Source organism: Mustela erminea, chromosome 2, assembly GCF_009829155.1.
Source record: "Mustela erminea isolate mMusErm1 chromosome 2, mMusErm1.Pri, whole genome shotgun sequence".
Lineage (NCBI taxonomy): Eukaryota > Metazoa > Chordata > Mammalia > Carnivora > Mustelidae > Mustela > Mustela erminea.
The window spans coordinates 100,499,950-100,519,779 of NC_045615.1; the positions used below are offsets into that span (position 1 = coordinate 100,499,950).

At 51.4% G+C, this 19,830-nt stretch overlaps 1 protein-coding gene across 8 annotated transcripts in view; it reads left to right on the forward strand.

The window, feature by feature from the left end:
- AFAP1 (actin filament associated protein 1) overlaps positions 1–19,830 on the forward strand; it is a 130,354-nt gene that overhangs the window by 50,385 nt on the left and 60,139 nt on the right. For 7 of the 8 annotated variants that reach the window (XM_032333733.1, XM_032333734.1, XM_032333736.1 and 4 more), the window contains 4 exons: positions 383–570; positions 7,724–7,852; positions 9,256–9,353; positions 16,956–17,064. In XM_032333733.1, coding sequence (XP_032189624.1) covers positions 7,726–7,852; positions 9,256–9,353; positions 16,956–17,064 — 334 coding nt within the window. In that variant the 5' untranslated portion in view covers positions 383–570; positions 7,724–7,725. The remainder of the gene's footprint in view (positions 1–382; positions 571–7,723; positions 7,853–9,255; positions 9,354–16,955; positions 17,065–19,830) is intronic. The other variant, XM_032333739.1, reaches the window with a different exon arrangement.

A 19,830-nucleotide genomic window follows, 5' to 3' on the forward strand; every position in this document is an offset into this window, starting at 1 on the left:
TGCTTGTTTTCAACGGAGACTAGGTGAGGGAAGTTGCGTCAAGTTTCTGTGCACTAGGCTGGGACCCTGAAGGGAAGAGCTGCCCCAGAGGGATCTCGGATGAACACATAGCATTGAAAAGATGCCCCGCTGCCCTCGTGGTGGTTTGGAGACACTGGCTAGAACTAAGGACGTAGACAGCACTAGGTCTCTCATCACTGAAGTTTGCAGACTGAGAAGAACGTGGACTGGGCAATGTGTGGTCTGTGCCTGTGACCCGTGGAGTGATGTCAGTCTGTGAACGGGTCCTTGCCTTTTCTGACCAAGCAGCAGGAAGTTCTGGGTAGTGAACTGTGTCTTCCTGGAGCTAGTCACAGCAGGCATTTCTTCTCCTTATTTGCAGGATTTGCTCTCAAAGAGTGGTTTGGTTTCCTGAGCAACTACAGGTGGACCGTGGGTGCTCCGTCCTTGCCCCTGGAGGAGGCGTGTGAGGAAGACCATTCCGCGCAAACCAGGACACTCCTGCCTGGCCATCAGGGCACCCGGCTCCCAGTTCAAGCCTTTATACTAAATCCCGTGTACATTCCGCAGGTAGGTCACTTCCTCTCTTTGGGGCCCAGCTTCCTCCCATGTGAAATAAAGGCGCTAGATCTGATGGGCCCTTCTGGCTTTCAGATTCTGTGATTTAGGCAGTAAGGTGGATCAGATTCCTTTAAAGTGGCTTTTGGGTCCCACAAATAATATTGCCCATTTCTTTTATGTTGTTGAAATGAAGGAACCCACTGGCGAACCTGAGAGGTTTGCTTTCAGGTATAGGGGGTTGATCACAGAGGAATCATGTTGCTGGACTAGATTACTGGTCTGCCGTGCCATCTAGCCTTTACTCACACTTTCCCTTTTCATATAGGACTGTGGAACACACTGGCCACTTACAGGAGAGCAGAGTCTCTTGAGCAGAAATCCTTGGGCTCGGGAGAAGGGAGTGCTGCTTTTCAGATGCATAGAATATATCCTCAAATGCCTCTAGGTGATTTCCCTGCTGCCTTGGGAATCGTAAATTCTGTAGTCAGGTCTCTTGTGTGGCTGTGGGTGCTTGGGGGAAAAAAATTTTTTTTTTCTGGAAGTTACTGATTTGCACCTGTGTTCTTTTTTTTTTTTTTTTTTTTTTTAAAGATTTTATTTATTTATTTGACAGTAGATGGAGAGGCAGGCAGAGAGAGAGAGAGAGAGGGAAGCAGGCTCCTTGCTGAGCAGAGAGCCCGATGCGGGACTCGATCCCAGGACCCTGAGATCATGACCTGAGCCGAAGGCAGCGGCCTAAACCACTGAGCCACCCAGGCGCCCCATTGCACCTGTGTTCTGATCCCAGTCAATGTTCATTGACATCCATTGTGCCCAGAGGAGGATAACGGGTGTGAGGGTTAGGGGGTCAAACAAAGGAGGCGCGAGCCCGGAGTCCAGGGTAGATGTGTTCCTGATTTGCTTCCTGTCCTGTGTCAGGCTCTTCACCTTTCTTCATTATATCTCTGCCATCTGTGGTATTTCTAACATAACGGGAGTGTAAGGATCAAGGGATAAAATACACTGAGAGTATTTTATATGGTAGCTTGTAACTGGTTGCTACTATGAACGCAAAGCCCTCTGGCCCACGTTCCGGGCACACAGATGGAAGTGGTCCATCAGACTGTGCCCTCGGTGAGTCTCTGATTCTTTGAGCCTTCTTTTCTTCATCAGGAGGCTGAGGGATTTGGATGAATTATCTGCAGTCGTAAGATGCTTTTGTTTTTAAGATTTGTTTTAAAAATCGCTAGTAAAATAGCTACGGAAGGCACAGTTTGAGCAACATCCTTGAAGGATGTGATGGTGTAGAGAGGCTGCTCTGTGTCACGGGAGAGAAGTTATTTGGGCGTAATCACCGAGGAACATGACGTAAGAGGACTGAACGTCCTGGTCCACCATGAGCGAAATGTACGATGTGATGGGGTCGCTAGCAGAGGCACGAAAACCGAGCAGCTAGGCTCCGACTCCCATCCTGCCTCTGATTTTGAACAACGTGACCTTGGGCAAGAACAGAATGTTTCTCAGGCTCGGTTTCCCCGTTGGTGAAATGGGGAAAGTAAGTCCTGTGTCGAAGGGCTGGTGGGACAATCTGTTGGAATGTATGCGAAGCCCGTAGCCTATTGCCTGGTATGTGGTCAGCTCTGGGTGGTTGCCGTCACTCTCTATGTGACATCCCTAGGAAGCAATGAGATGTTGCAGGGCAGGGGTGGGGCGGGGGGACAGAGCTGTATCACGATGAGGACTTGGGCCGCAGGTACTGGAGGAGGTCAGAGGCCTCCTGTGAGTCATTCCTGACCCTGGAGAGGCAGGAGGGGACCAGTATCAGGCAGTGGAAAAACTGGATATCAGGAAGAGAAGTGCTGAGTTGCACATGGAGAAGGGCACTTGGTATGTGTCTCTGAACACCTCACCTGAATTCCTGGATGCTGGATTGCCGTGCCTGTCCTATGAGACCATCCCCATGCATAAGCCTGCATGTTCCACCTCCTGCTGTTCTCAGGCTTACGGGAAAGGCATGTTCATATCAAGAATTTTAAACTGAAAATTGGGTGCAGAGACTTCTTTTTATTTATTTATTAGAGAGAGAGTGTGAAGAGAGAGCACGGGCAGATGGGGGCAGTGGGAGAGGGAGAAACAGTCTCTCTGTGGAGCAGGGAGCCCGATGTAGGGCTCGATCCTAGGAGCCTGGGATCATGACCTGAACCAAAGGCAGATGCTTCACGACTGAGCCACCTGGAGCCCAGGTGCAGGAACTTCTCGTTCCTCCCTTGCCGTCGTGGCGTGTCAATGAGCTATGGGACATTGTGCCCTGACCTTCAACTTGCATTTGCCAAGTGCATGGGCACCAGAAGGAATGCAGTGTTGTATGGGACGCTATCTGTGCACATTGGGACAGGCAGTCCCGTGGGGCAGGTAGATGGCTCAGTACATGATTATAATTCTCTGCGGGGTGCCGTGGAGGTGCTGGTGAAATGAGTCACCCTCTTCTTTTTTTTTTTTTTTTAGGATGCGTGTTCTTAATTATAACTGACCATGTTATTGCTCTTAAAAAAATGGTCGTGGCATCTCTCCAGGCCTGGGTCATTTCAGAGAGTAGTCGTGGAATGATTATCATGAAAGGGTCCAATCAGGGTGTTTGGAATCTGATCTGTGTTCAGGTTCTCACTGCTGCCATCTCGCTGTGTGGCTGTGAGCAAATTATTAGCTGTGGGGACACCTGGGTGGCTCAGTCATTAAGCGTCTGCCTTGGACTCAAGTCATGAACCCAGGGTCCTGGGATCAAGCCCCACATTGGGCTCCCTGCCCAGCGGGAAGTCTACTTCTCCCTCTCTCACTCCCACTCCCCCTGCTTGTGCTCCTTCTCTCACTGTGTCTCTCTCTGTCAAATAAATAAGTAAAAGATCTTAAAAACAAATTTTAAAAAATTATTAGCTGCAGAGGCTTAGCCACTTATTTGCCTAGTAGCCTTTGTCGACCCCTCTGAACCCATGTTTGCTGAGCTGTGAACAGGGGCTGATAATACCATCCAACCCCTCTCCGGGTCTCTGGGAGCAGAGCGAACTCACACCCGTCCAGGGACAAGCACAGTGCGGGCACTTGAGGCCGCTGGGGGAGCATTTGCTTGAAGACAAGTGACCAGACCGTTGCTCGCTTCTCGTGCCCCCGCAGATGGGGATGAGGGGGTCCCTGCAGAACTCCCAGGAGGAGGAGAAGGCATGGTGGGTAGTAGGCCATCAGAAACTTATCACTTCTTCACTTGCAAGCTGTGCGTCCAGAAGCACGGGCTTTCCATGCATGTTGGACTGGGGGACTGGTTATCCTTAGATGAGTCAAGCACAAAACATGCTCTTAATGGGCAGATCCACTGTTTTCACAAAAACAGACCCACATATCACTTGATATCCAGTTATTGGTATGGCTGCTGCAAGATGGGTGAACTTCTGTAATTAAGGAAGACCACCACGGGGAGGAACAAATGGGGGGTGATTAATGAGAGCAGGCAGGGAGAAAGGGGATGCTGTGGGCTTGTAGGGCTCAAAGGGACTCTTAAGGGTATAATGTGGTTTGTGGAGTCTGTGACGATTCTGAAATGGAGTAACTTTTCTGATGATCACACTCTCAAATTTGGGAGGTCCTGCACCCGGCAGTGGGGAGAGCTGTCTATGCATTGTGGCCTTGGTCTGAGATTTCAGCAAAAAGAATACCATACAGGGCAGCCTAGTAAAAATCAGCATCATGATCATTCATTAGAATGATGCAGGTATGCCATGTAGTTCAAGTGCACAGGTGACCAAGGAGAGCCCAGGAAGGTCTTAGGAAGCCCATCAGTGTGTGTCTTTGTCCTCTCTCCTCACCTAGTTTCTGGCATCTGAGCAGGTCTGCCCATGCTCCCCTGGGTACTGATTACTGGGTCCTTTCCTCCACTAGTACAAGCTCCTTGCTCTGGCACGTACATGCTGAAACATGGCTCCCATGTCTATGTGTTTTCAGCTCGGGAAATCCCAGCTGCCCTTGAGTTCCTGGTCCCAGGCACACTCTCTGGAAGGAGCATCGGACAGGCCAGCTTGGCACAGGGTGGCCCAGAGAGTTGTAACCTGGGAGCAAGAGGGGGCTGCTGGCCCCATAGGGCGGCTCTGGCTGCCCAGAGGCCACCTGCGGCCGAAGGTGCTGGTCTCTGAGCCGCAGAGCACAGCTGGACAGGTGTCCCTCAGCCGTGGTTTTGGCAGACTCCCAGCGAGGAGGGGTCTTCATGAATCCTCTGTGGGAACTCTGTCAGGGAGCCCAGGGCAGAGATAGGATAGGCTCAGTCCGAGGTCCTCTTCAGGCATTCTGATGCTGCAAACCAACTCCTAAGTGAAATCTTTCAGGATAAATGTAATCGTGCTGTATACAAGAGAGGCTTTTCTGGAAAAGAAAATGTGTGAATGAAGACGGGCTGCTGTGAGTTTCACATAGGCTCATAAGCATTTTCCACATTTTTGCTAATGGCCACCCTTTGATTTTTGGATGAGGTTGATATTTTTTATTGTGGTACAATATACGTTTTGTAAAATTTGCCATTTTCACCCTTTTTTGAATGCACGGTTCAGTGTCATTCAGCACGCTCACGCTGGTGGGCAGCCGCCGCCACCGTCCGTCCCATCGTTGCTTCATCTTCCCCAGCAGTCAGTTATCTCCCCAAACTGAAACCACCCATGGATCATGGACTCCCCATTCTCCCTCCGGCCCCCAGCACACACCACGCCACTTTCCGTCTCACTGATCTTGATGACTCTAAGTACCTCGTGTAAGTGGAATCAGACAGTGTTTGTCCTTTTGTGATCGGCTGACTTCACTCAGCACGATGTCCTTAAGGTTCCTCGTGTAATAGCAGTTGGCAGAACGCCCTTCCTGTTTAAGGCGGAGCAGTATCCAGATTATCAATATCCAGATTATCACGTGTGGCGACCACATCGCTTTACCTAGCCATCCACCAACGGCCATGTGGGTGGTTTCCACCTTACAACTATTCTGAATAATGCTAGCAGCACTTCTTTCTTAAAGGACAGATGAGCTTGCTTTCCCCTTAGAATCATCGCAAAGGTGTCTTACTAATGAAAACGACCTTTAAGACTTAATTAATCCACTCTCTTCATTTCATAGAGGGAACATTCAGTGAGGACAAGTGAACACTTTGGACTCACGTCCGTTTCTCTATCCTAGACCTACCTAAAACCGTGAGAGTGTTGGTAGTGACAACAGCACGACCTTTAATCCTGAAGAGTGTTGTTGACTTGGAAAGAATTGCACGGACCGAACTTTTTGCTTAGGACTTTTTGGTCCCAAAATACGTATTGAACATTCCAAAGAGTTCTTATTTACATGGGTGTATCTGTTTATATTTATCATATTCGAATTAAAAAGTGGCAGATTTTTAAGGTATTTATTAACTCATTAAAAATATATTTACAAAAAGTAACTGCGTCTGCCAAAACAAGCTGATTTGGGGGAGAGTGGCCTGCTTCAGATTTCGGCTAGCATCTCCTCTGCCTGTTCTGATAAAGATGGCTGAATTCTCGTATGTATTTCTGCGTTCACCTTGTTGTGGAGCATTGTTTTAGAGGAAGCACAAAAAGAAAATCTGGCTCGCACAGTTACGTAGTCAGAGAAGAATTCTTCAGTGCCCCTTCAGAAAACTGTCAATATTCTTCTTTGATCCTACACCAAAAACTGGCAAGGGGTAGTTTCTTAAAGGTTAGTTGCAACATGGAACCTGAAGCTGACTCATAGAATACTTCATTCTCTGTTACAATCAAATATTTCCGCTTCTTTTGTACATTAGATCCGTGTCTGTGTGTGATTTCCTGACCTCACTGATCGCAGAATGGTTCAGAGCTTCTAAACGCTGACACACCACATTATATCCGATCAGAAGAGCTTGTTGGCCAGTGCCTATCCCCATCTGATCAGGAAAGTCTGCTGAGAAGCGGTCATGCTCACAGGGGTGGGTACAAGTGTTTGAAATTCTCACTTCCACTTGGAAGCTCGAATTTTATCATTGGCAACCAAGGCTGTCATTGTTTACCTTGACATGGTCAGGTCACTTTGTTCCCTTTTGGGAAGATGCCGGTCATATGCACAAACTTTGTCCTTGTTGTTTGTGTATCATTTCTTCTTCAGTGCTGCACAAGAAAAGCAGCATAGGGTGACTTGCGCCTTAAACAGCGCACACATGCTTTTCTTCCGACGGCCGTGGTCCTCCAGTGGGCAGGAGACAGGCTGTTTGCATACTTGATCCTTTCATCACACGGGATCCCAAAAAAGTACATCATCCAGGGCTGAGACAGAATAAAAGCAGCAATTTGTACCACTCCATCAAAGCCACTCTTGAGTGACAGTGACATTTTCATTTTTCCTGCAAGTGTGTGGTGAGGGATACAGTGACCGCTAGTTTCTTCTGCTGTCCCTGCCTTGATGTGTGGCCGGAGGCCCGCAGCATAAGCCCCTTTGCCTTCGCACCATTGACACCAGTAAAGGAGAATAATGCTTCAGGGTTAGAAAAATAGTCATGCCTCCTGCGTGCCCTAAAGGGGCTTTGGGGGCCCCTGGAAGGTTCACACCATGATTTGTAAATCGCTGACACCAGCCATGTCATCGGGTCCTGAGTCAGCTGTGATCCTAGAAGGAAAAGACATGGTCAGGAGTCCAACCCCAAGTCTTCCTCGGCATGCGGCGACTTTGTCGTCACTGCACAAACATGCTCACAGCCTTCCTGGGGATGGAGCCAGCCCTGCAAAGGCAGAGCTGGGGAGTTGAGTTTCCGAAACCACGTCCTGGTGGTTATGTGAAAACTATTTGGTGTTTTAAACTCCCATCTCCTCCTCAACATTGAAATTTAATATCATGCAATTGACACTGTGATGATGTCAGGATTTTGGGTCATGACTCCATGTGTTGGCAGCATGGCTTGGAGCTTCTCCTCGATGACTGGAGCTTCTCCTAGAAAAATCACTGTCTCAGAGCCAAAGCAAAGGAGCAGCGCGTTAGTCCAGAAGATCACGCATGAATCTTCGTCGTCCTGGCTTCGACACACCTCTTCAAGCCGGAATACTGTATCCTGTGAAGCTAGAATGAAATGCATTTCTATTATTGTGTTTGCCCCCCACTGGGCCTAACAGCTCCCATCCCTCTCCTTCATTTGCAGCAATGGAAGAGTTAATCGTTGAACTCCGTCTCTTTCTTGAGCTCCTGGACCACGAATACTTAACATCAACCGTCAGGGAGAAGAAGGCAGTGATCACAGACATCCTGCTGAGGATACAGTCATCCAAAGGTACGTCTGCTCTTTTGTCTTCCAGTCTCCTTCTGTCTCAAAACCACCCTTAATCCACCGTCTTTCTCAGACACATTTGTTTGCTCGTTATTGTTTATTCGTCACACTGTCCCTGGGCGTGTCCCTGGGCGTGTCCCTCTGTGCCAGGTGCTGGCGGTCTCTAGCCGCAGGAGGGCAAAGCCTTTCGGGAGCTGATGGACTTAGTGGGTGACTGTGTTCCAGTAACTTCATCTCTGTCTGCTCCTCTCCCCACCCCACCGCCCCTGGAGCTTCTGCCTTGGAGGGACATCCTGCAGGGGGCGTGGTAGAGAAGAGGACAGAAAATGGCTCCAAATAGTGCCTGACCCATGGTAAACCCGCAGTCACCACGATGGTTCCTTTCTCCCGTTGCTCCTTTTAGTAGTAGAGGGGGCACCCCTTCCCTCTGCTCGGCTATCACCCACAGTTGTTCCAAATGCGCCACGGCGCTCAGGCTTCTGGCCTCAGGGGTTGTGTTGGCTCTCCCTGGTGCCTTGTCCTCTTCCTCTGCTCACTGGGTTTCCACCCTCTGTCTCTCCGCACATGCCTTCCAATGCTTTCCAACTCACTCATTCTCCCCTGAGTTCATTAGCCTTGAGCCCATCTGCTGCATGTTTTTCGTGGTAGAATTCCCATTTGTCCTTTTCTTCCTTCTCTCCTTTTTTACCGTGCCCACTTCTGTGCCCGAAATCCCCACTGTTTTTCTGGCAGTCAGGCTCTGTGCCTTCATAGCCTGTTCCCTGGCTGCACCTCTTGCATGACCCAGGACAGGTGACTGTTTTTGTGAGGTGGTCCTTGTGGGTCTTCCTGGGATTGGGGGGTGGCTGGCCTGGAAGGAGTCCCACACGCAGATTAAACTTTTCCTGCCTTTGCTGCCACAGTGCTCAGCCCATCACGCTTCCTAAATCACTTGGGTGTAAACTTGTCTTCCCAACTTGAACACAGCTGTGCCGAGAGCTCAAGCTTAAGCCAGCAGGACATGCATGGCGCCCATGTGTCCCAGTATCTGTCTTCAGGAGGGTGCCTGATACAAACATAAGGCTCCCCGGGGCCATGCCCATGCCTGGATCCACGGATAAGTACTGACCTGAGCAGAAGTTGAGGCCGAACAGCTCACCTGTGGGAGACTGTGAGGCGTTGGAGGAACCCAGGCTTCAGTGCTGGCTCCACCATCTCCACCTGCAAATGCTTTAATTAGTTCTGTAACCTCTTTTCTTCTTCCCAGCCACAGATCCCCCACCTAGAGAAGAATAACAGGATTGTTGTAGAGGGGAGACAGAAGTTTGCCCAGCGATCACAATGGGGCCGAGGGAAGGGCAGCAGCCAGGGACTCTGTCCGCACCCTCCTCCTCCTCACCTTCTCTGGTTTTGGTCGATGCTTCCAGGTTTCGATGTGAAGGACCATGCTCAGAGACAAGAGACCCCCAACAGCCTGCCAGCACCTCCCCAGATGCCTTTGCCGGAGATCCCCCAGCCGTGGCTGGTGAGTGCTCAGTCCTGTCCATCACAGCCACTGGGCCCCTGAGCCACTCAGGGCTCTGGGCAGGTGGTAACAGCCCAGATCTGGAGGAAAGGAGGCCTTGCCTTGCTAGAGACTCTCCTTTGGGTGCGTTTCTAGGGCTGCTGGTACCAGCCAAGCGGGAGGCTGGTGTCCCCTTGGAAATGGCTGGAGCTACGGATCCACAGAAATCTGTTCTCAAGTCAAAGCTTTTCTTTTTTGATCGGAGGCACGACAGTGATATAGAACGTGGAGACTTGACCCTTTCTCTGGGCTTACTCTGGATTTGAATACTGTAGTCAGCACCTTTAATCTTCATTGTTCTGTTTCTTCTGGGATAAAACAGATATGTGCATTCCAGGAATGCGTATTTTTTGTGGATTCTTTGCCGCCTTTGCGGTTTGGGGATGTTCACGTGTGCTGTTTAGCTTCTCCTGCCTTTGGCTGTTGGCTCATTTGCTTCCTCAGGAAAATTTGACTTTCATTCAGAATCAGAACAAACTCAGTGACTTGGCAATTCTCTTTGTAACGTTTGCTTTCTGCATAAGGCATTTTTTATAAAGATTTTATTTATTTATTAGAGAGAGAGCACCACATGAGAGAGAGAGAGCTAGCAAGCGCAGGGTCAGGGGGCAGAGGGAGTGGGAGAAGCAGGCTCCCCGCTGAGCAGGGAGCCCAATGTGGGGCTCCATCCCAGGACCCCGGTTCATGACCACCCCTAACCATCTCCTTCCATTCCTCCTCCCCGAGGGATCGCTGAGATCTGTTTCTCTAGGTAGCTGAGGCTCGACACCTGCAGATCTAACAGCGGGACCTCATTTTCATGTTCTTTTTTTTTTTTTTTCCCAGAGTTACTCATTTTCTTTTACTGTTATCTTGAATGAATTTTTTTTTTTTTAAGATTTTATCCATTCACTTGACAGAGATTACAAGTAGGCAGAGAGGCAGGCAGACAGAGAGGAAGGGAAGCAGGCTCCCTGCTGAGCAGAGAGCCCCATGCGGGGCTCGATCCCAGGACCCTGAGATCATGACCTGAGTGGAACGCAGAGGCTTTAACCCACTGGGCCACCCAGGCGCCCCTCATGTTCTTTTAATTAAACTAAATGTTCACCTGTTGGAGATGGTGTTTGTTTCTATACTTCCTTGAATTTCTCGAGTTGTGCGGTAGAAAATGGCTGACCTCTTGTCAGGGGCGGGGAGCACATCCAAACGTCTGTCTTCTAACACTGATGATGCCTCCATGTGCGGAGAGCATGTTGGACTGTTCTTCTCTGTCTCGGCCTGGGAGTGAACGCAGTGACAGCTGAGGGTGTCCCATGAGACCCGGTGGCCCTTCAGCGAGGCCAACAGACCTTACTCAAGTGTCCACGGGAACGTGAGGCAGGGGATGCCCCGTGTGTGTGTTCACAACTTCTCCCGAATCCTGGAAACAGCGGACAGGCTAAGGGACACGTTGGACCGTCTGGTTGAGCTCCCTCACTTTCCGACGGGAGACTGGACTAGGCCCAGATATGCATGTGTTTCATCAGAGCCTGTTTCCCACTGAGAGTGCGCAGCCATCCCGCTGCTATTCGCTGTGTAGCGCATGGGTGTGGAGCATGTGTGAGCGGCGGCCGCCTCCCTGGGAAATGGATCCCATTTGTGTGGGTGTTCCTGCTGGCCAGTGCCCACGCTCAGGCAGCCGTTTCCCAGGGTCCCAGATGCCCACGGCACCTGTCAAGCCTCCTCCTTCCCCCTCTTCTCAGAACAGCACAGAACCGCGATCAGGAGTCTCTCCGATCTTTGTGGTTGAGAGAAGGGAGCAATGGGACCCCTTCTGGGATTCCACATCCGTATGCTACCCCATTGAGGCATGTAGAAATACTTTTATTCCATCATTTAGTGACAGGGCGTTACACGGTATTCAGATGGCGTGTGGGAGAGCAGCTAAGCTCTTTGATAGTATAGGGCCAGAGTTAATTACATAAATGTGATTGTTTCTTATGTCAGCAGATAATAATGAAGGGTTTTTTAAAAAATTGTTTTGAGATATTCATGGTATAAGCTTTACCATTTTAACCACTGCCGGGTGTACCGTTGGGTGGCAGCAAGAGCGTTCAGAGTGTTGTGCAGACATCCTCACCCGCAGTCTCCAGACCTTTTCCATCTTCCCCCATTGGAACTCCGTCCCCATGAGCACTACCCCCCATCCCACCACCCGCATCCACTCTGCTTCCTGCCTCTGTCCCTGGAACTGTGAACATGCAGTCTGCCCCCTCCCACCCTCGTGTACTGCCTGACCAAGACCTTCTTTTTTTTTCTTTTTTTAAAAGATTTTATTTATTTATTTGACAGAGATCACAAGCAGGCAGAGAGGCAGGCAGAGAGAGAGAGAAAGAACCAGGCTCCCTGCCAAGCAGAGAGCCCAATGTGGGGCTCGATCCCAGGACCCTGGGATCATGACCTGAGCTGAAGGCAGAGGCTTTAACCCACTGAGTCACCCAGGCGCCCCCTGACCGAGACCTTCTAAAGCAAAGTTGAGACAAAAGTCCAAGATTTAAGACAAGAAAACCGTTTGTGTCCTGGTGAAATCAGATGCGATCCTCTGAGTGAACATGAATCATTTGTTCTTTTTTTTTTTTCCCTCTTGTCTTTCTGAGTAGTTCAGTCTCATGGGTAATTCCTGCGGCATCTTTTAAAGATTTAATCTGTGGCTGTACTCCAGATACGTCTCGCGTGGACACTCCCATTGGGCTGTTGGCCTTCCTGGCAGCTGCCTTTCTGCTGGTGGAGGCCGGAGATGACCCAGCCCCACGGGGCTCCACTCCGTGTGCATGAACGAAGCCAGAGGGAGCTTGACAATGCGATTCACTGCCTTCTCTTGATGCACGTGCCCTGTGGAATGCAAGTTGAGTAGTGAGCGGAATGGAGCAAGGCATAATTTGGATAAAAACTTTTATTTTGCCAGGAAAAGTGCTCAGGATTCGTGCTATTTAGGATTGAACCTCTTTTGCAGTGGAGACTGTAAAATTCTGTTGCCCCACTCATAAGGCTCACCCAGTGGCATGCACACCTTCCTAACAAGGCTCGACCATGGAGGAGGTTCGAACTCACAAATGGGGGCCTACCGAGCTTCTGAAGTCTCTATGTCAGTGATGGAACAGATTTGGACCCTGAGCTCTGCTTCTCTGGGTTCTAATTATGTTATTCTTAATGGAGTTCTGTCCATGTAGGCACAACAGTCTGGTACCCACCATCTACACAGAATTCAGGTCCGAAAGTGATTCTGATACTTTCCTCTGCTAGAATCAGGGCTCTTCGTTTATTGGTGATTCTGGTGCAGAGGCTGAGTGATGGATGGGGGAGGAGGGGAGGGTGGTGGGACAGATGCCCGTGGCGACAGAGAGGGAACCATGAAGAGCACGGGGCACGAGGAGTGCTTCTTTCCTGAAGAGCAGGAGGGAATAATGGTGGAGGACACGCGAGCATGCGGGTTGGACCCAGTGGGCTCAGGGGGCTGGCTGGCTCCCTCCTGGAGCGGGTAGAGCAGGGGCAGCGCAGTCCCGTTATGATACAGAAATGCAGTGCGTGCCATTCCCCAGGCCCCAGCTCTGCGCCCAGGCCACTCGGGCAGACTTCCGGCTTCTCCACTGGTCAGCCCATCACACATACGCACGTGGGAACCTGTCGGGGCCTCTCACCTCCTGGGCTTCTGTTCCTCCTTTGTAAGATCTATCAAAATGTCAACATCTCAGTGTTAATTTCTGAACAGGAGAAAAATCTCTCTAAAGCATCCCAGGGCAGCGTCTGCCACATGCAGGCAAACCAGAAACATTGGGAATCATTGTTCAAGTGCTCAAATAGTCACGATAACAATGATAACTATGTCTCTGCCCTATAATTATATAAACATAACATTTATTATTAGCAATGGGAAAAAAATTATTATTAGCAATGGGAAAATGTCAGGCTTCTTAAATCAGCAAAGGCAAATTCTAATGGGCTTTTTTCCCCCCAAAATTGGGAATTTAGTTATGGCCAAGCCAGCATGTAGGTTGTTTTCCTACCCAGTTGTTGGTATGGCACGGACCCCTGGGACGAGAAGCTTCCCTAAAGTAGAGTTGTTGCCACTGACAGCCTAATCTGTCAGAGAAGCATTCCAGTGTACTTGACCTTGCCTAGTGCCGGGCACTGGGCTGCTCCCATCTCTCATGTCTGGAGCACGGCCGGGCCACCAGCAGCCCTTCCTCGGGGAGGACGGTCTCTCACGTTTCTTCTCTAGTCTCCTCCGAGGCTATGTGGTTGGAGTGATTTGTGGGAACCAGTGCAGGAAGCAGGTGACGGGGGCAGGATGGCAGTCAGGGTCCATGCACAGACTGGCTCTCTTCTGGTGTTGGGGGGAGGCACGCAATCCAACAGGAGGGGTACCACGCTAGTGCGTGCTGTCATTGGTAGAGGGACACCGCAGCCCCTTGCCCCAGCCAGTGGCCATCACGTCATTACCATTCAACGAGTCCCCGACATCAGCTCTCATGAAGGTCTTGAGACTGGTCAAGCTGGTGTAGCCTGCTGACCTGCGACTTGGTAAGAACTGTAGCATCAGAATCTCGGTACGGGGCTGGACGTCAGAGGCGCCCCCATGTCCAGTGAGGACGCTGGGGCCCAGAGTTACGGGGAGGTCGCTCGGCCCTGGGTCGGCATGGGGATTCGAGTTTTGCTTTTTTGTCCTGTGCTCGCGCTTCCTGCCCATGTTCTGCTTTCTCGGGTTTTCCATGACCCCTTTTGGAAATCTCTCTTCCATGTTTTTATACTTTTAAAAATCTCCTGTTGATGGTGATTTCAGTGAATTCCTACCTATTGCAAAGGCTCTGAAGGAAGTTTTTCCTCTGAAAGAAATGGTACTAACAGTTTGGGGACCTTTTTTTTTTTATCCTGCCCCCCCACTTGCCCTTAACAAGCCATAATTCCTCTACTTGAGTGTCTGAAACCCAGAATTTCATGGGTAAGTGGTTTTTGGGAGAGGAGTGTGGGTCCCTTTGGAGAGAGAGGGTGTTCCTCTATAAGAATTTGTTTTTGAGGGATTCCTGGGTGGCTCTGTCGGTTAAGTGCCTGCCTTCTGCTCAGGTCATGATCCCAGGGTCCTGGAATCAAGCCCCCCCCCATCGGGGGGCTTCTCCCTCTCCCTCTGCCTGCTGCCCCCCTGCTTGTGCACATATGCTATCTCTGGCAAATAAATAAAAATAAAATCTTAAAAGAATTCATTTTTGAGGGACATTACTTCAAAGCAAAAATGGTTTAATTTTTTTCTGTTTTTAAAAATGATAAATTTTTAAATTTTAGAAATGACACATTTTGTGCAGGAGAGCCAAGCCATAGAGATACACAACCTCTTACAGTGTTTTGCTGGATGACCTCCTGTCTTTGAGCCTCAACACACACAGTTATGTCAAGGGCTCCTAGCATACGTGTTTCCTCCCACTTACCGGTGTCTGGTGGAGGGTTTTCACGGAAATGACTTCAACACGTAAGCACTGTCCTTTCCAACGCCTGCACTTCAGGTGTCCACACGCCATCTTCTCTGGGGGAAGATTTAGGTGGTTTTCAGATTTTCCTAAACAATCTTCTATCGAACATCTTTGTACGTTTTGCCTGCCTGACCAGTTGACCTCTCGGCATGTGTTTCCAGAAGCAAGAATGATTGGATCTAAGGGCAGAGCCGTTGAAAAGCTGCCGCACACACACGGCCGCCCGCGGGGTCCGAGAGCCCACTGAGAGGGCCATGAGCTAGGCAGCCGGTGGCCTCAGCTGGTACACTTCGCCCATCTCGTGGCCCTAGGAAGGGAGTCTGTGCTGTTTCACAAGCGTTTGTCCGACTCAGCTGTTCGTGATGCTTTCCCAGGACATGAATCATTGGACTGTTTCAGCATACCAAGAGGAAGTTGAAACACTCTCTGTTTCATGAATAAAGACACCCAGTGAATCGAGCAGCTCTTTTCCAAAAGCAACAAGCAGAGATTTTAACCCGGGCACGGGCTGCTGTTCAGACCTCGCCCGGGGCTGAGCACCGTGGATCCGGTTCTGTTTTTAAGCCCTGCCTCTTGGGGAGGTTAGGGAGGCGCTGGGGACCATCCAGCGCATGACCACAGAATGACACAAGTAGGGAAGGCAGTCTTGCAGGAGGTGTGCGTGGGGCCAGGGGTTATTTAGCCCAGGGCCCCAGGCCTGGGGCTGGAGGGGAGATAACTGGGTTCCAGCAGAGGGAGGAAAATTGTGTAAATGACCCTTCATCTGGCAGGAGGAAGGAGTGGGTTGGATGCCCAGAGGGTGATTAGTCACTCACAAAGGGCTTCTTGGATTCAGAGTTAAGCTGTTTCCCATCCTAGAGAGTTTATATGAGTGTAAATCCTTCTGGTTCCTTCGGAACAGCATTCTGCTTAGAAACTTAACTTGGTAGATCTTCAGTTTGGGCTTGCTGTTCTGTTCCATGCTCGGTGATGCCGTCCAGTGTGTGTATAGTATATAGGTTGTGTGAGCTAGTTAAGAGAGGAAGGGGCTAACTATGAACAGAAAGAGGGCTTTAGTGGCCAGACCTGCTGCGGGAGAAGCCAGCTCGGTCATTTACCAGCCCCCGATGTCGAGGAGGCTGTTGTGGACCCTGAGCCCACTCTGTGTCGTGACGTAGGAGGTAAACTGAGGCCTGCCATGAGGGGTGTGCCTGATGCCACCTGTTGCCAACGGAGAAGCGCCTGGTACGGTAGCAGGCACATAGCCGGCACTTGCCAAATGCTGGCTTTCCTCACCCTTCCTTCCCATCTAACCCTGCTGTTGCGGCGAGGGCTGGTGAGTGACGGGAGCAGCAGGCTCCCAGATACCCCTGGGAAGAGGAGTCAGCACGCACTAGTTTTTGGGAGCACGTGAGCAGAGGGGGGCTTCACATTTGGACAGTCCTGCCGACTCTTGTGTTCCCACATCGTGGCTTTCAAACCAGAGTGTCAGTCCCACAGTCTGAGAGGAAGCCATGACGTGCTTGGTTTCTGCTACAAGCAGATTCCTTCTCGACACAAGTTTCTTTTAGGGAGTAGTGCACCCGTGTTGGGAGCGTGGTGAGATCGTGGGCAAGCCACTTTCCTTTATCCAGCCGCTGCTCACCTGGTGGGACACAGTGATGAGCACCAGGGAATCTGGACAGTTCCCGTGCCCCAGAGGCCCCATGCAGGGGTATGGGCCCAGGGGATGTGGGAGGGTCAGCAGGGGGGGGATGGGGGAGGGAGACCCCCATCTCAGCTCTGGGTGGGGCCCAAGAGAGGGCTGGGAGTTAGCCCCTGCCTGAAGCAGGCCATGCTGGGATGCTCAAGGCTGCTGGCCATGAGCGAGTCAGTGTGGCCTGACTCACTGTGTGTGGCCACGGCTGGGCTGATGGTGGACGTGGGCGAGGAAGCAGAGGAGGCCAGTCAGGAACGGAACTCAGGAGCTCTCTGCTCAGTGCTCTCTTTTGCCGTGGACTTGACAAAGGAACGTGGCTAATGCCGGTCAGCATATTGTAGTCCAAGCTACACAGTTTTCGAGTCGTGGCTCTGATCGCCGTGGCTTCTTCCTTCTTCTCCTCAGCCACCTGACAGTGGGCCGCCGCCGCTCCCGACGTCCTCGCTCCCGGAAGGTTACTACGAGGAAGCCGTGCCACTGAGCCCAGGGAAAGCTCCAGAATACATCACGTCAAGTGAGTGTTGGGGTGCCTGGCCCCCGCCAGCCTCTGGAAGTGTGGGACTGTGGGAAGCGTGGCCTGCTCCTGGGGTGTGGAAGGGGGTCGGGGCAGTACCAAACACCAGGGGCATGTGGAGCTTGGGCAGTACTTTCCCCAAAGGGTAAACTGAGACAGGGCTTTGAAGCCTGCAGTGCATTTGGAAACTCAGATGGTCATCTTTCTCTGACTCACACCAGTGAGACCTTGTTGCTCTGGGTCTTGGGTGTCAGTGAAATGTGTCCTCTTTGGTCACAAGGCAGAGACTTGCATGGTGTGTATTTGTGGTGCCCCTTGTGGCCCCATGCCTGCTTTCCTTGTGCTGAGGACGTTGAAGGAGCCTGGATACAAAATCACCTGTCCGTCTCTTCTTGCTTTCATACAGGTTCTTCTAGAACCTTCCTGCCGAGCTGGAGTTGTCCTGGCCCAGCTCTGGTCTTCCCTCACAAGCACCTCTGTGGTTTGGTTTGGGATCACTGGCTTCATTCCCCCCCATCAATGCTCTGTCAGGCTAGGAGCTGTGTCTCTGAATGCAGTGGAGAGAGGGTGTCCTCGTCCCCATGGATGAGGGAACCTCGCTTTTCTCATAAAAGAGAAAACAGAAAGTCGGGGATTTCTCGTTTTATTTTTAAATTTTTTAAAAGATTTTACTTGTTTATTTGACAGAGAGAGATCACAAGCAGGCAGAGAGGCAAGCAAAGAGAGAGGGGAAGCAGGCCCCCCACTGAGCAGAGAGCCCAATGTGGGGCTCTATCCCGGGACCCTGAGATCATGACCTGAGCCAAAGGCAGAGGCTTTAACCCACTGAGCCACCCAGGCACCCCAAGATTTGCTCGTTTTAGTCACGAGGCTTCAGGCACATTAACTAGTGGTTACCTATCCTGTCTTCTGATAGAAGTGCCCACCAGTTCCCGGGGCCGTCGTCCTGTTGCCTGACGTCTCTGCCTTCCCCGGCAGCTGACAGAGACGCTGCAGCCCACTGTCCTAGAGTGTTCCTGGAGAGCCTCCCTGCACGTGCTTCCTGCATGCGAGCCAGATGGAGGCCCCTCGAGGACAGGAGCCGGTCTGCTCAGCCTCTGGAGTGGTCGTGTTCAGAGAGGGAAAGGGACAGGTTCTGGCGGGGGTTATAACATGCTGGATTTCAAAGCCTCTAAATCAGGTTGTTTTAGTTTCTCTGTTGTTTCAAAACCATCCACGGAAAATGCACTCAGGTCATTCCTACGTGGCCACCATTTCAGAAGTCAGGAGATGAATCAGAAAACCCAGAAATTGAAGCGGCTCTCGGTGTAATGCAGAGCCTCACTGGCTTCCTTTCCTTCTCAGCAGCGCGTCCGGGAAAACGAGCTTTTCCATGGGGGTATTTGCCGGCGTCAGGACTATGGGGCTCTAGCCTGCTCCCACCGTCCATCCCCCTCCCACCAATATACATGCAAGGCTGGCAGCAGAGTGTTTCCTTTGGCTTGGGGGCCTGAGGCCATTTTCCGTCTGAGAAGCCTCACCTCAGTGCTGTGTTCTGTCCCCTTCTTCAGAGAGGCCGTCCTGTAGCGGCTGACCAGTAGGCAGCTTTTGTGGAACGAGGTCCAGAAGAAAGTGTAGGAGAAGGATGCAGGCTCGGGGCAGCGCGGCTGCAGGGACAGAGTACCGAGGCTCCCTCAGTGAGGTATCAGGGGGTGAGAAGCGGGCGCCTAGGGCCTCGCCTTCCTGCCGAGGAGCAGTGCAGGGAGCTGCCTTCCTGCTCGGGACTCGGTGGCAGCTCTGTTGAACCCTTTATCCAGTGTGGTTCTAGCAGAGGAATAAAGGGTCCGTGATAGGAAGACCTGATACAGCCATTGAAACTGGTGGAAAAGTCCGTGGAGCAGGGCTGGCCGTTGGGAGGCAACGCGGAGCTCCGCCAGATCTCGGATGACCAAGGAGGGGACTGCCGAGACTGTGGGCCCAGCAGAGCGCCAGCCAGCGACGGCGGGTGTGAGCTCCCAGCTCCCCGTTTCCCTCCCAGCTTCCGGGCTGCTCACAGACCTTGCTGGCAGCTGGCCCTAACCCAGAACCACCCAAGGAAGGGAACGGGGGGAAGGTAACTCCAGCCGTGCCGAGCTGCCTCAGTATAAAGCCACCACCGTTTCTCCTGTGCCCATTTGGGGACCGAGCTTGCTTCTCTTAACCCCACTGAATTTCCAGCTAAGACCAAGAGCAGAATGACAGCGCAGGTGAACATGGTTCCACTGTTGCCAGCCTCATGGAAAACTCCCCAACTGCCCCAGGGGACACAAAGTCCCTTTATTGACTTTGGGGTGACACCCACTCTCTCCCCTTGGAGAGCCTGTGGCTTCAGTGTGGAGGTCCCTGGCCAGCTGCCAGGGATGGTGGGGAATGGGGTGGGGAGGGGAACTTGTTTCTACGCATGATACATGTAGTATCAGCATCAGGACAGAAAGACTGCTGCGTCACCAGCCTGGCCCTTATTTCTACAACCAGTCAGTGGTCATACCACATACCAACAGCTTCCTTCATGCTCTCGTTGCCCTTGGCAAGCCCCTTGGTCGATCATCCGGTGAGATAACTCGTCTTTCCTTCCTGGAAGGTCTGGCTGCTTTGGATAGCTCACTCACGGGGCACAGGAGTACTGAGAGCCCTCCCAGGGACCTCCTCCCCCAACCGGTGTGGCCGTGACTGGTCTGCCGCTAATGCCCTCTTTGCCTGTTGACCCCACTTCTGGGCTAACAGAGCAATGACTGTGTCCTTTGGAGG